The sequence below is a fragment of the Phoxinus phoxinus genome (assembly GCF_949152265.1).
Source record: "Phoxinus phoxinus genome assembly, chromosome: 15".
Taxonomy (NCBI): Eukaryota; Metazoa; Chordata; class Actinopteri; order Cypriniformes; family Leuciscidae; genus Phoxinus; species Phoxinus phoxinus.
Window position 1 is genome coordinate 21926820 of NC_136890.1, and position 16935 is coordinate 21943754.

The following is a 16935-nucleotide window of genomic DNA, read 5'->3' on the forward strand; positions in this document are numbered from 1 at the left end:
TGTGCATACATAAAAAATAAAAAAAAATAAAAAATGGCTCTAAAATTATAAATAGCTTGAACAGTACAATATATTCCAGAACATTACGGTTCACAGGCATTATTACAATAGCTTTTTTTTGTGTCTATTGAGCTTGGTAAAACAAAACAAAAATCATAAAAGTGTACATTTTAGTCATCCATCCTGAATGGCTTAGCTGAAAACCTGCTGAAAGCTTTTAGCTCATGGGCAGAACACCTGCCTTATTGAGCTCATCCTCCAGTAGACACGGCTCCAGCCCCAGCTGCGCAAAACTATCCTCTTTCACAATCTTTATTACGCCGTACATCTCGGCATAGTCCGACGTGGTGAGGTGGGAAAAGTTGACATGAGGAGGGATGAGATCCTGACTCAGCACATTTGAGTTCAAGTACCCTATAATCTTCTCTGCATTCCTACATGAGAACAACACAGACATGAGCTTCCACATGTAGATTTAAAGTATTAGGCATAAATATTATATTATAATGGAGAGTGTAACTTAATCCAATCACAAAAATGATCCTTTCATGAGAGAAATGAAATGCATTGAGAGGTCATACGTACTCCACAACACATTTCTCGTTCATGATGTTGGCTTTGAAGCCCAGCACAGCAAACACTACGAGTGTGGCCAGTATAGAGGTCATGAAGTTGATGAAGGAGACCAGCACAGCATCAAAATGACAGTTGTTGTCTCTCTTGTTGTAACTGGAAAAAGCGATGACACCTCCGAAACCCAGACCAAGAGCAAAGAAGACCTGAGTGGCAGCTTCACGCCACACCTGCGGCTCCAACATGATCTCCAGCTAAAATTAAATAAATTAAAACTATTTATTACATTTCAGTGATTGAAAATCTAATCTCTAAGTAAATGAACAGTGCCAAATAAGTGTCAGCATAGCTGAAGGCCTTCTATTGCATAGAATCATGTGTGATTAATGTAATAGAATCATATTTCATAATGTGAATTTGATTAAATATCCCAAATACACCACAAGAGGGAGTCCAACCATGTGACGAGCACTACATTTTAGCTGCACACATTTTCTTTTAAAGATTGCTGCCTATAAACATTTGCTTACACTGCATAAAATGTGTCTGCTAGTTTCTAAAAAATAAATCTTAAGCCTTCTGGATATCCTAACTATCGTTAAGAAAGTGTGTGCGCACAATCGCCTTACCTTGGGTGTGAACATGTGAGCAATGCCATCTACTGCTCCTTTAAGAAACATCCCTCTCACCAGGAAGCAGAAGAGCACCAAGTATGGAAATAGTGAGCTGAAGTACATCACCTGCACAAACACGGTGTGACAATATTTATTGTTTTTAATCTAATGTTTTAGCATGATTTGTGCATACATTTCTCAGAGAACAATAACTGTGTATTAATGCTTTTAGTATTATTTATTACAGCAAGAACTCGTAAATTCGGCACATTATAAATGTATTTATTCTTCTTAGACAATTTCTTTGGTAAGAATCCACTCTATACTGTATATGGAGGCCTTAAGGAGTCTCTTTTAGTTACTTTCATAAACTGCTTAGACAAGTTTTCTCCAAGACTGGTCATACATTTTTGTCATTTACATAAACGTATAGATTGGTCTGATTTGAATCTAAAAAGTAAGACTGATTAGCCCTAACTAATTGGTCAGGCTAGATCTTAAGACTTGCTGGTTAAGTTTATGCAACTGTCCCCAGAACAGGTGGTGAAGCTCTATTGGTCTGATTGACCGAAATTTTGATTTATAGAGAACTATTTGTGTCCCTGTTGTTCAGACACTGTGATACATTTAAACAGCTGGTAAATGGGTATTTTTCCATAAAATCTGTGTTTGCAAAAAAACTGCAGCACTATCACACCTTGAATTAGCTTCAAGGAGAAAGCAAACGTTCCACTCTGAGAATATAATCATAATTGCGCATCGTGATTGTGTAATTGTTCAGATGTGTCTGATAACGCAGCATCTGCATATTGTGCCTTTGAGCCATCTGAAAATTGATGTTTCTCAACTCAGTTGGTTCTCATTTCATTATCTCATGCAGTAGCAAGTCCGCCTCACCCTCCCAGAAGACTGAATGCCCCTTATTACAGCCAGGCAGACGATTATCCAGGCACCCAGCAGCGACAAAGTCATCTTCCAGTTCAGACCCCCGCTGTCTGCGATCGAGCTGGTGATGTCCAGGGTCTCGCGGTACCAGTAGTATGTGGTTGCTGAGCTCTTCTCACACTCAGGCTCCACATCTAATCAGACAAAAGAGAAAAGCAGAGACACAACAATCCTTGTCTATTAATATTTATTTACACCACCGACTATTTAATGACCCTTTGGAAAAGATCAGCATGGTATTTCTTAGTATTTGATTCCGATTCATTTCAGTTGCGATGTCCATTTTGCTTAGATACTGTATAAAAAAATTGTAGCTAATGTTGTCAATTAATTGTCAATTATAAGGACAGTGTTTCAGACTGATTTAAACCGGTAACTCATCTTTTTGAACGATTCATTAAAAGAACCGACTTAAGAGAGAGTCATGTGTACAGAGAATCAGGCAGCACGTGGTCGTGCAGTATTTTTTTTTATTCACTACAAAGAATCGGGATCATTCAAATAGAAATTCTGATTTATTGGAATATTGATTGTTTTTCGCCCCAGGTCGAGTCTTTGGTTTAAAAAGACAGTTAATTAATTTGGTGGGAAAACAATCCAAAACACTACATATGCTGGTTACCTGCTGATATTTCAATGCATTCTCATCCTTGGGCGTCATATACTGAAGCTTTTGACAAATCGTCTACATCTAACGCACATGGCACCCTTTAGCGTCAATATGACACGCACAGAGCTTTGTTCGGTTAATACATGAAACCATCATTACATGTCCATGAAATCATTCCATTCCATGAAACACTAACAAATTTTGTGTTTTAATCATTACAATTTGACAGTTATATAGCAATTTTTTTAAAGTTTGTATTACACAAAGACTGCAAACATAAAGTAAGTCCAAACAGTGTTTGAATATAATCTAGACTAGAATATAATAGTTTGGGGTTTTATTTGTACATATGCAGAGGATTGTGTCCACTTATCTTGCATGTCTACATGTATTCTAGTCTTAGTAAGGTTGAGAGTGAGTCTGACTGCAGGTCACAGCTTCTGTCTAGTTTATTCTTTGCTCACTGACCAGGGGACACAACCGCAGGGCATGCTGGGAAGTCTCAAACACACAACATGCTCTTGAGAACGAGGCTCGTGAATAGCATTATAGGATAAGGTGCGTGAAGGGCAGAACAGTGGATCACAACCTTTTTCACTTCAAGGACCCCCTTCGTCCACAACAATATTTGAAGGCCCCACTCACAATTTCTACCCAATAAAATATTTTAGAGCTTGGCAATTAGGAAAATGTATATTGGTTATAAAAATAACCAAATACTACGAAATATCTTGATTTATTGTGAGTAAGGGATAACCCAAGACTAGCTGTGCATTAAACGTTTTAATGCACGAGTTAAACCTGTTACTGTTGTTTGCAGCGTAATATTTGACCAAAAGGGTAAAAATTAGGGTTATTAATGTCAGTTATAGCTCGTTAGATCTAGCATTGGGCCCGCTTTAAATCACATTACATTTATTTGAATGAATGGATTATAGAATATATTTGAATAAATTATTGAGAGAGAGAGAGAGAGAGAGAGAGAGAGAGAGAGAGAGAGAGAGAGAGAGAGAGAGAGAGAGAGAGAGAGAGAGAGAGAGATACAGACAGACAGAAGACAGACAGTGCAGCATCTTGTTGCTAAGAAATATAACGTAGTGATTCAAAAGCAAAGCTATTTTATTATTAAAAGTTACAGGAAAGCGTTGATAAGTTTCTGTGCTCCTAAATGTTTCTGTGTGTCCTCAGAGACCATGCTGAGGACACACAGAAACATTTAGTGATTGGCTGGAAGGTGTGCAATAAAACTGATTAATGCACAGGTAGTTCCAAGTTAGTTTAATCACCAAACTTGGAACTACCTGTGCACTAATCAGTTTTATTGCACACCTTCCAGCCAATCAAAATTGAGTATTCAGACAGACCATGGTATAAAAGATTTTAAGTCCCCTTAGTTTGTTGAGGCCCCCTGAGAACCACTGGGGTAGAATATATTTAAAGTGTTTTTTATTCACTTTGGTACTATTTTCACAAGTAAGGTGTACATTTTCAAAACTCTTCTCAAAAATCCAAACTCATTACAGTGTAGCATCTGGACCAATCAGACACACAAATTATTCATTATATTTCATGAATAATCCAGCAAACTCACTCTCCCAACAAAGATCTATGAAACTTCCCCCAAAACTAACATCCCAAATGAAGTTAACACACTGGCAGAACCCGGTGTCCTGTTAAGAGACTGATAAGACTTAGTCACAACTCTCTGCAAATTCCTTTTTGGGGTTGTACACTCACTTAATTCTTGCTGAGAAGGAGAAATAAACCCTTTTAATCCCATATTATTATATATATAACCCACTTGAGAAATGTATAAACATGTATCTAATTTTCTCATCTCATGATTTTCACTTTAATTTGGTTTGGCCTATGTATTCATTCAACTCTTTTGGATTAATGTTTCAGACTTGCATCCTATGGCTAACCAAAATCAGGTGTAGCATGTTTAGTCTCTATAAACTCCAATCTTCATCCCCCATTTGTTAATTTACATTACATTTTGCTAACATTGTGACGCATTGGTATTATAAGAATCTTGAAGAAGTTTAGAAACGGAGAATTAAAACGAATACGATCTCCGTCCACACCAGCGTTTTAGCTGCGTATTAGAATTGATCTCCGTTCACATTAAAACGACTGAAAACGTGGATCACGTGACCATTCACCAACACTGGGCATGCGCGTGCCGGTGTAAACAGGCGCATGTAGGCAGTTATAGCGTTGTAAAATGCAGAATTTACTTGCACAACAGCTGCTAACAAAGACATCAAAGTCAGTACCGCTTGTAATTCGTTATCCATGTTGCAGTCACTAACGTTACGCTGTCCAGGCTGTTTTTGAATGTTTTCTTCCCGAGGACGGGTCATGTGATGGGTGGCTGACGAATCAGGGAAGGATACGCCATGACTGATGACACCCAATCATAGAGCTGAGCGTGAGCCTCTGCGTCATAGTTTCTAAAGTCCTCCGTTTTGACCGCCTTCACTAAAACGCCCTCCGGAGATTCAAAACGCGAAACGGGGTCGGCTGCGTTTCTAAACTTCTCCGTTTTAGGTCTTCGTTTTTGCAGTTGTAGTCTGGACGGGAGGTGCAAACATAGCAAAAGGTCTCCGTTTCTAAACGAAAACGCAGTAGTGTGGATAGGGCCTTAGTCCCTTTCTGAAATCCTGATGTGAAGATGATGCTGAACTAGAAGTTTTCAAAGGACCCCCAAGCTTGTGCCAGGCTTCGGCCTTGTCTTTCCATTTACCAAAGATCCTCTGACTCACACTGGTTCTCTGTCATCAAGACAACATCAGCAAAGATCAACTGGAGCCTCAACAAATTGCATCAGGACAGTTTAATTCACATGGGCGAGACATGCAAGTATCATTATACTATATGTCTTAGTCTCATTATTAAGTATCCTTACCCCTTTTAAAGAAGGGCACATAAAATTACATGCCTCCAATATTTATGGTCATTATGTGAGAAACTGCAGAGCACTCACAGGATTGGGTCCCGTTCTTCCTTATGGGACAGGCGCTCCAAGGTAGAGGATATTGAAACGACTGAAAAAAGTAGAAGATGCTCCAGCCGATAATCACATTATAGTACAGACCCACAAAACCACACACCTGCAGAATGGAGAAAAGAAAGAACAAAGGGCATTTAATAACAACTAGAAAATAATTAAGATACTAAATACTGAATTGTAATACTGAGAAGAAGAAAAGAAAAAGAACAGCCCCTTGGAAAGGTCTCATCTAGTTTAAGGCTCATTTTGCTTGACTATAGACTGTTTACTGAACATCTGAGCCACACTGTGCACTAAAAATAACAAGAGGTGACAAAATCTGGTCTAGTGATCTGGCACCTTCTGTGAATCTTTATCTGGGAGGGTTTTCTGCTTTACCTATGGCTTTGAAATAATTTCTATTTATATTAGATGAACAGAAACCACAAAATCTACACCTAAATTCACAAATTTCAAAGGTGTAGTCTGAATGAGTTTACATGCCAGTTTAGGATTGTGGTAAATTCATTTTACAGTACATTTCAGTCAGAGTAGCTCTTCCTGTCAGTTGTATAAGTGCTGGTGTGCACCAGACTGTGCTGACAGTCAAAAGTCTGGCTCCTGCAGTCTCATCTGATATATGATCGGATGTCTTAATGGATAAAAAAAAAGTCTTTTAACTCTTAAAACTCAATAGCATCACTCCAAATATAGTGTGCATACAGAAATAGAACACAATAGAATAGAATGAATGTTCTGTATGCTGAAATGACGTGTGTTTTGAGGGATTAGCAATGTGCCTGTTAACAGCAAATCTATCCCTTGATTTTTCCCTGCAGTCAGTAACAGGGCTGTAATGGTACTTTGCGATGTAACAAATCCACAGCACATTGAGTTAGTGAATAATTGAAGCACATTCTTTCTGCTGTAGCTTCATGGGTATTAATAGCTGAGGCTGCAGCAGAACAGCCACATATAGTCCCTGAGTGTTTCTCTACAGTAATTTCAACTGTGGGCCTTTTTATCTAGGATATGTTTTATGTTAACACGACAACAATGTGTTAAAAACAAAAAAAGTTTCCCTTCGCATTTTTTTTTTGCGTACAAAAGACAAAGTTGTCAAAACGATACCTGTTCACACCGCCATTGTCTTGTAAATGAATGACCAAAACATATAAAAGGTTTTCCGTTTTTAAGTTGAAAACAGTGTCATGTCATCCTAAGAGGCATGTGATATCAAAATGGCTTTCCCTATGTGTTTTTTTCATTGACACGAACAAGGTTGATTCCCAATCTGAAGTAAATAAATCCAGCAGTCTCACTCGGACTACATACCAAATACTAAATAAAATACAAAAAAGACATTCAAGATTATCTTATCCATAATTAATATTTTTTAATTATCATAATTTTTTATATTGGTAATCAGCTCATTCTGTTACTAATAAAAAGCCATTCACAAGAAACTGCTGATTCGCACAATACCAGATTTCCACACTGGTGCATCGGCTTATGGTATATATAACCACCACCTCCCAAAAGGCCTTACATACTTGCTGACTTGCTATATCTCCAAAGTGCAGTTGCTTATACAAGGAAAGAAAACCAGAAAGTCCAGGTGCAGCTGGGACTGAAAATAGATTTATTAAATGTTCAGACAGAGTGATATTTTAAGATCGAAACCTATCTGATAGGTTGCGTGACTGTGCTCATATTAAAATGATTTGAGAACAGCGTTGAGTAATGGATGACGCGGCGCCGGCACAGAATAGCTGGTGAATTAGCACTTTTAGGCCTGTAACTCATCAAAAATAAATCCTTCTATTAAGGCCTTCAGAACAAATTAAAGGGGGGAAATGACATTCGTTATTGATCTGGAACTCACAGGCTCCTCATTGTATTGTGACCCTTTTTCAACAATGCATTAGCATCTTAACTAGAATCTGAAACTGTATCAATTGCCCAGTCTGAGCTGATGTGAACAAGACACTCACAATCTAAAGTCTGGAGATCATAACCCATGAAGAATGATTTACTTTATCTTGTCTATAGCTGTATTCAAAGTTTCTTTCACATTTGACCACAACCACTCCATTTACTCAAAAACACTCTCAAACCAAGTTAAGCAACATTATCACAATCAAGAAAAGAAAATACATTGAAGAGACTGCTCATTTGTGTCTTATGTTTCAAAAGAACATCATTCACTCACCATCAGGCTGGACACTCCAATGCCACCGAGTCGTGGACAAACATAATTCCACACTCCAATGCTTCCTCGACGAATCCTCTGGCCAACCGCCAGCTCCAAGAAAAAGAGTGGGATGCCAATAAGGATAAGAAGGATGAAGTATGGAACAAGGTAAGCACCTGTAAAGAGAGACAGCGACACTTGTAAACACTGAGAGTAATGTCCTTACAACAGTGTCTTTAATGACCAACCAATAGCCCAAGATCAATCAAGTTACGGCGCACTGAACTCACCACAGTGTGAAAAAAATCCTTTTCCCCCTTCATGTTGTTTTTCCATACATACATAAAAAAGTAGTAAATTATTTTAAAATATGTCTGTTGCTAGGACATGTTTTTTCCCTCATATTTTATATTTGCATTTATTAAGTAAAATATATTATAAAGGGGTCACCTGATACCCCTTAAATATTTTGTTATATTTTTATTTCGTTTAAGACATAGACTTACCTAACTACATGAAACGATGTATGACATTAAATCATATAGTATAGTAGTGATTCAAACTACAATATTTAATGCATTTTACAGTATTTACATTCACCAGCCACTTTATTAGGTACACCTGTTCAACTGCTCGTTAACGCAAATATCTAATCAGACAATATTCGCAGGGGCTCACTAAAATTGGACAATGGGAGTGTAGCGTCTGGACCAATCAGACACACACCCAACAAAGGTCTATGAAACTTCCCCCAAAACTAACATCACAAATGAAGCCAGTGTTCTGTTAGAGGACACCTTAAGACTGATAAGAGTTTTACGACCCCAAAAAGGAATTTGCATAGAGTTGTGACTCTCACTTCATTCTTACTGAGAAGGAGAAATAAACCCTGTCAATCCCATATTATTCTATATATATAACCACTTGAGAAATGTAACTAACATTTTGCTAACATTGTGAGGCATTAGTATTTTAAGAATCTTGAAGATTCTTTTTAACACCCAGTGAAATAACATATTCAAATGCCTCCTAGAACACAATGGGTCGTACAATTTTCCCTCCAAAGGAAACAACTTCTTATTGGTTCACACACCCCCAGAGGGTGTGACATCTTCATGCTTTAAAAATCACTGATCACAAGATCAGCCATCTCTTAGCCTCTTGCGCTCTTGGTCCTTCCTGAGAAGTCCTGGTGTGAAGATGATGCTGAACTAAGTCCCCCAAGGACCCCCATGCTTGTGCCAGGCTTCGGCCTTGTCTTTCCATTCACCAAAGACCCTCTGACTCACACTGGTTCGCCGTCATCAAGACAACATCAGCAAAGATCAACTGGAGCCTCAACAAATTGCATCAGGACAGTTTAATTCAAATGGGTGAGACATGCAAGTATCAAACTTAGTCTCATTATTAAGTATCCTTACCCCTTTTAAAGAAGGGCATGTTAGAACTAAACGGATGGTTTGCTCAAGGCTGTTGATCTGCTGAATTTCAAACAATGCTATAACTTCTTGCTTTCCTGTATTCTGCTTCAGTCTCTTTCCCTTGGTAAACTGTATGCATGTATGTATGTGTATATTTAGTCTAGTTAATAAAGTCTTGTTCATATCACACGTAAAGTTGTCCATGTCTCAAGCTCATGTCCGGAGTCACTAATCATATCGATTTTGACTACTTAAGCCTTGTTTATACTCGACACGCGTCCGCACGAGTGCGAAGGTCCGCGCGGCAAAAATGACGTCATTGCTGTGTGGGCGGTCGCGCGCGTTGGGTGCGCAAAGGCCCATTTCGCCTGGCCGTGTTCACGGCAGATTTTGTAACAGCGCGCGCGGCTCCGCATCCGAAGATGAACGACTTCGAGCCGAATCTGGCCGAGCACGACCTTCTCATCACACCAGCACCCAGTTTGCGCGTCTAAATTAGTAGCTTACATTTAAAAAATGAGCATACAATAGCATAAAAAGCCTTTTTAATGAACATAAAGGTCCATGTTTAATACAAATGTACACGAAAGTTAATGAAATGTTTAGCGAAATTATAATTTTTTTAAGAGATCGTTAATTTAGTTGTATACATACATGTATTCCCATATAGGCTAGCCTACAAATATTTTGTACTAATGGCACACGTAATAATCTCAGGGTTTACTGGGTTTTACACGATTATTTTTGTATTGGTGGTGGTATACTAAAATAAACATTGTCACGTGCTTATCTTTCTTCTTCTCACCGATTCCTGATGTTTTAGAGGGCAATTACTCGAGTCGCCCCCTGTCGTTTCAAAGAATAGTACAACGGCGAGCGCGTCAAGTATAAACGCCTCGACCGTTTGGAGAGGTGCGCGCGCAGTCAGCGGAGACTCGCGCTCGTGCGGACGCGTCGAGTATAAACAAGGCTTTACTCTTAGTAGTACTAAGTAAGAAAGACATTTCCCATGCCCCGGAAATGTACATTTATATTAATCAATTAATAACCAATATTGAGGGTTCACATGATGAACTGAGTAAATTGGTTGTAATGTTAATGTAGCTACATCAAGTTAATCCGATTAACTGATCCAAATATTCATAATTAATTATAACAAGTTATGATTGGTTATTAATATTTCATAGAGCTAATTTGCTACAGGAGATTGGAAAAGCATTGCCTGGTCTGATGGGTCTGAATTTCTGCTGCGACATTCAGATGGTAGTGTCAGAATTTATGGTGGTGGTGGTGTATTGGGGAATATTTTCTTGGCACACTTTGGGCCACTTAATTTAGCATTGTTTAAATGTCACATCCAACCTGAGTATTGTTGCAGACCATGTCCATCCCTTTATGGCCACAGTGTACCCATCTTCTGATGACTACTTCCATCAGGATAACACTTCATTTCACAAAACTCACATCATCTCAAACTGGTTTCTTGAACATCACAAAGAGTTCACTACACTCAAATGGTTTCCACAGTCACCAGATCTCCATGCTATTGAGCACCTTTGGGATGTGCTGGAATGGAAGATTTGCATCATGGATGTACAGCATCTGCAGCAACTGTGTGATGATGCTATCATGTCAATATAAACCACTATCTCTGAGGAATGTTTCCAGCATATAGTTGAATCTATGCCACAAAGAATTAAGGCAATTCTGAAAGCAAAAGGGGGTCCAACCCAGTATACCTAATAAAGTGGCAGGTGAGTGGCATATATAATTTTTTTCTCATCAGAAGAGAGATATTATAAATATATCAAGTATTGGGACTGATCTAATGTCAGCCACACAAAAAGAAAAGAAATAAAACAGAACATTAATATCAAGTCAAAGAAATATTGCAAAAGTAGTGCAGTTGACATTACTGAAGATTTACATAACTGCAATATAGTTGGATCACTGATTATACTTCTCTTTTGATTACATTTAAAAAGCTTGATTTCAGTGAACTAGTAAAGATTAGTAATAAACATGACATTTGCCTTTAGAGAAATGCATTTAAACAAAATATATGACCTGCTGTCACACCATATTTTAAAATATATGAATCTTATATGACACGATTTGGATAATGAAATCCATTTATCTTATAATTTTCAAAATAGAACAAGTGCAAAGCTTAATTATTTTGATGTTTTGTTCTTCACACATTTTCCAGCTAAATTTCAACCAACCACATGCAGAAGACGGTATCTTATAGGCTATTGACAGCCTGAGCCTCAGTAGGCATGAACGAACAGACAACAGAATAAAACAGCAAGTCACGCTGCTGAGCCCTGACGTCAAACTAGCTCCATGGTGACGAAGAGTTTGGTCTGAGCAGAGCTTCCTCTGTTTGATGTCAAAGAACAATCCGAAAATAACTGCTTCTATAGACAGAGCGCACACTGTGCCGGATGACCACAAACCCCTCCTCTTGGGAGGTTATAAGTGTAATTAGAGCCAGGGATGATCACAGCAAAGCACTCCCTTGGCCTCAGCTTTTGACGAAGAACTGCTTGTTATCAGGTTGATTACTGCATTTCTTTTGTGTTCGATGTTGCTTTGTCGAGGCCTTTTGTCTGGGCTTTATTTAGCCTATGCATACAACTAATGAAACAAACGACAGGCTTTGCATAGAACAGAGGAGACAGGAGGAAAGAGAAAGGGATGGACGGACAGATGGAAGAGAGAAGATGGAGCGAGCAAGGGTGCGTAACGTAAACAAGGCCTTCTGGGAAACATTCATAATTGCAAGACAAGCAAGGACAAGACATGACGATCTAATTAAGTCAGATTTCACTTTTCAGATAACATAAACGTGTCCAACTATATTTTAGGAGCTTTTTTTAATATAGTTTGTTACTATACTATTTTCAATAGACAGTAAATAAAAAAAAATCCAGATAATTTGCAATCATTTATGCACTGCAAAAAAATAATTTATTTTGTGTGTGTCATGTTTCCAGAAAATATATTTAAAGATATATATAACAGCATACATGTGCGTGTTTTAATATCTTATCAATTTTGCTTCACTTTTTTTCAGAGACTACATTTGAATTTTTCTTACCCAATTGCCATTGTTGTTGTTTTTTTAAACAAAACACATTCTATGCTTAAACAATTTAATGGAATTACCTTGATTCATTATATTTTGTGGATATATTTAATTTTGAAGAGATTAAGCTGATTCAGTTATCATTAAATCAATAATTTCCTGAAATCATTTTAAACCACATTTCTGTCTAGAGACTGTGAAACAGCATGAAATATACATTTCAGAATAAAGGAGGATATGAACCATGAAGAATAGTCCAAGCAGCCAAAGAGCAATGACAACAGGAAATGTATTGTATTATGGCATGTAAATGTGCAAACCAAGACCACACTGGCCTTAACTTTCCTGTTTTTAAACAGCCCATATAACATTGCTGCCCTAAATAACACTATCGTCCGCTTAATAAATTTAGAGAGACCACAGCGCACAAGGCACAGAGCTGACCCAAAAAAAAGACTGTCTCAATGGAAAAAATTTACAGCTAAAAATAATAATAAAGAAGAGTGAAAACATTAAAGGAATAGTTCACAAAAAAAAAAAAAAAAAAAATCACCGTCATCATTTACTCACGCCTATGTTTTCTATACAATGAAAGTGAGTTAAGCCTGGGTCTGTCAACCTCCAAAAAGACAACAAAAACAAAAATATATAATAAAAGTCCTCCATAAGACTAATTAAAAAGTCTTCTGAAATCATACAAAAGCTTTTTATAAGAAGCTACTATAAGTTGTTATTCAGTACAATTCATAAGAGTTCATGAGTAAAAAGTCTAATTATTTAATAAATGCATATTTTAATAAATGTTTTAGAGAACTGACTCAATGATCTGGTCACAGTGGTTAACAGCTCACCGGAGGTTATCAAAGAATAACTGACATTCTGGTAGTCACACAAAGCTATCATATGGCTTCATAAAGACATTCACAACTATAGTTATTGGTAACACTTTACAATAAGGTTCATTAATTAATTTGATTAATTTGATTTTAATAATGTATAAGTAAATGTTTTTAAATTAATATTAACTAAGATAAATAAATGCTGAAGAAGTATTGTTCTGTCTCAGTTCATATTAAAGCTACAATATGTAATTTTTTTCCTCGCTAGGGGTCGCTAACCTCTTACAATAACAAAGGCGTAGGTTGATGACGCATTAAGTGGAATTATGGAACTTGTCGTCATGCCGAAGGATCTAATAATGTTTATGGATGAGTGAATACATTGATGTTTTTAACATGACTGTGATATGAAGCAGGTCACGATTGCTAATGATATACAGATATCAGCGCCACACACGAGTCCCGCGGATTTAAAGGAATGAGGACATTTCATTCTACCGAACTACCCGCAAGTGCTGAATTACTACTCACACAGGTCAGTTTATTAGACGAATGAAACTTGTGAGGTAACACAGCGCTGTTTCACTGGGTCTACACTATCACACTAAACTGCATTTGAGTGTGTTGAAAGTTATAATGTTATTCTATGTGTTAGTTTGTCTGTATGACAAGCAGTAAGCTAGATCAACATTAGAATAACACACAGTTCAGTTTTATGTACATTTGCTCACCTGTCTAATAAAGTACATAAGTTACAAGAGTGGTGTCTCTGTCAAGTCGAAGTTTGTCAAGGACGTAGAGCTCTCGGCATCTCGGCATATTGATCCTCTTTTTAGTTCTCCTTTTGTCCCAAAGTCTGCTTGCCATGGTCCATAATGTTTGAACGAAACAACAACAGCGTGAGCATGCCGCTAGACGTAACGCAGGTCCACATCTGTCACCATGGTAACTATGGTAGTACGAGCGGAAACCAGGGATACCAGAATAACGCGGTCATTGACAGGTGACAAGTGAACAGGGAGTCAGGGACGAGCCATTATTTAAAATTGGAATTTCTCTGAAATTAAAAATCTTTGGGAACTTTTGAGATATTGTACACAACTGCAGGAAATATATCACACCGTGCAAGTGATTTTTGGATATTTTATTACAAAAATCGTACATATTGTAGCTATAACTAAGGTAGATAACTAATGAACCTTATTGTAAAGTGTTATCGAATTATTTGTATATATTAAAGATAATATATATTTATATCACGTATAAATCATTTCTGTATTTTCAGGACTTACAGAACGTTTTTTACGCTTCAATTACCTCGCGATTAGACTACTGTAATTCAATGTAAACTTTCACTTTCGCACCTTCAGATGGTCCAGAACGTTGCAGCTAGATATATGACTATATGACCTCAATCTTAGTCTCTATTCATTGTCTCCTGATTTATTTTAGGATCCAGTTAAAGATATTGTTTTTAAAGCTCCAAGCCCCATCTTACATTAAAGATCTTATCCTCCCTTTTTCATCTAGCACTCTTGCATTTCCCATGACCTGTCCTTCACACATGGTTCTTAAATCTAGGCTTAAAATGCATCTTTATTCCCTGGCCGTTTTTTTATTACGCATGCTGTGTAATTTACTTTGGTCAGCTATGCTTTGTTTAAATGTGATATATAATTAAATGTTACTTACTAGAACAATTTTTTTTCATTGATTCTTTTATTGTGTTTTTGATATACAATTAAAATGTGGAGAAAGTTATTTATTGTAGATTTGGAGCGACTTTGTGTTTGTTGTGCATTTTGATTCAGTTTGAGGACCACACAATGTGTATGGGTCTTATTATATGCACATAATTCTGCTATATGTGTCATCTAAATGAACTTCTGAACCAAACACGGTATTTTGTTATCTTCCCTTACAAAGGAACTAAATGCATTAACAACTAAAAAAAATTACATAGAAGGCATTGGAATTTTGACAGCCCTAATTTCACTCCCTCAGTCTCTCAAGGCTGTTTATTTTTTGCCTAAATGTACAGCTAGGTTTAGAAATGCAACATAGCATTAAATAGTAAATGATTGCTTTAAAATTAATATTAAAGGTGATTATAATCAACACATTGGAGGAAATGTTGATTTAGTTTTCAACTAATGGATGAAATCCAATGCAAAACTATTTAAAAATATTTATGTATCTTAATTGGTGCTTCTCTGCCTTTTTTAGAATGAAATCTGTTGTCCCCATCCATTGTAGTTGCATGAAAAAGAGAAACCATTAACATTTCTCCTGTTGTGTTTTATTGAAGAAATGGTGGTTGAATAAATTATGATAGAAATATAATTTTATTTATGTTGAACCTTGCAACAGTTGTAATAAGTAACTCACCTCCTCCGTTCTTCTGGCAAAGATAAGGGAAACGCCACACGTTACCCAGGCCCACCGAGAAGCCCACCTGGGCCAGTATGTACTGCAGCTTACTGTTCCAGGCAGGTCGTCCGTCTTCCAGGTCGGGGGAGATGTCTGGTTTGCCTATGGGCGGAGGGCCCCCTCCTGCCATGCTCATCTGGCTGCTCTTGTAGTCCATGGGAGCCTCCAGCGCCAGGAGGTCGGCCACAGACTCTGTGACGTGCTCATTACTGTGCTCGCGCTGAGTCACTTTACTGCTCTTGGGCATGGCTGTGCCGTGTCGTGGTGATCCCAACAATTAAAGGTGTGAAAGAAGAGCAGGGCAGAATGGAGGTCACAATAACTGCCCTTTTTGCTTGATACAGGTGTGGAGAATGAAGGTTTGTGCTCCTGTGAAAAGAGCATAAAAATATGAGAAATCAGGTCACAAGAGATAAAATTATGGCTATGGGATTCATAATATAGACCAAATCATCTTCCAAATGAATGTCCATTTGTGTTACATTTAACAAAATATATTTTTTCTGGTGTTCTGTTGGCTGTTGAATTGTATAACTCAAGCCTAATTATTACTCTGACTTATTAAAACTATCTTTTTTAATAAATTGCTAGATTGCTTTTGCCTCAGTCTAGACTATAGAATAAATGTCATGAAAAGCTAAGCAATCTGTTATAATAGAAGCACATGCAAGCACTAGTAGGACAGATGGGAAGATTTTCTGACCCTCTGCATTGCAGTTTTGAACAGTATAGCCTAATGGTATTAACCATGCTAAAATATCATCATTTTGCACATTTTACAATTACATTCATTAATGTAAAATAAAGTAAAACAGTAATATTGTGAAATATCATTATAATTTAAAACAGATATGTTCCTAATTCTGAGTATGTGAATCTTGTGCAGTCCACTGGTATAGTATAGTATAGTATAGGATAGTATAGTACAGGAAATTCTACTCATTTCCAAAGCTACGTCTATCAAGACAACTCCTGGAGTGTTTGGCATGGTAATGGAAATGACAATGGTTTATGTTTGGTCTTGGCGGAGTAGATCTGCTGCTGCTGCTGCCGCTGCTAATGCAGTGCAAATACAGGACTTGCTACTGCCAATAGATACTCAACACGCTGCTGTGAGCAAAGATGACATCCTGCTGCTGTACAATACAGCATGAATTACCCATAGCAGATACAGGTGGACCTGGGGAAGGTGGACGGTATCTGAAAGCGTTCTGCAACTGCTA

General features: G+C 37.5%; 1 protein-coding gene across 2 annotated transcripts in view; it reads right to left on the minus strand.

Moving 5' to 3' along the window:
* The window catches only part of slc6a17 (solute carrier family 6 member 17), a 49158-nt gene that overhangs the window by 11180 nt on the left and 21043 nt on the right, over positions 1-16935 (minus strand). For both annotated transcript variants that reach the window (XM_079638209.1, XM_079638210.1), the window contains 7 exons: positions 15671-16081; positions 7950-8107; positions 5732-5858; positions 2085-2266; positions 1203-1313; positions 586-827; positions 242-434 (listed from right to left, as the gene is read on the minus strand). In XM_079638209.1, the coding sequence (XP_079494335.1) occupies positions 242-434; positions 586-827; positions 1203-1313; positions 2085-2266; positions 5732-5858; positions 7950-8107; positions 15671-15959 (1302 nt within the window). In that variant the 5' untranslated portion in view covers positions 15960-16081. The remainder of the gene's footprint in view (positions 1-241; positions 435-585; positions 828-1202; positions 1314-2084; positions 2267-5731; positions 5859-7949; positions 8108-15670; positions 16082-16935) is intronic.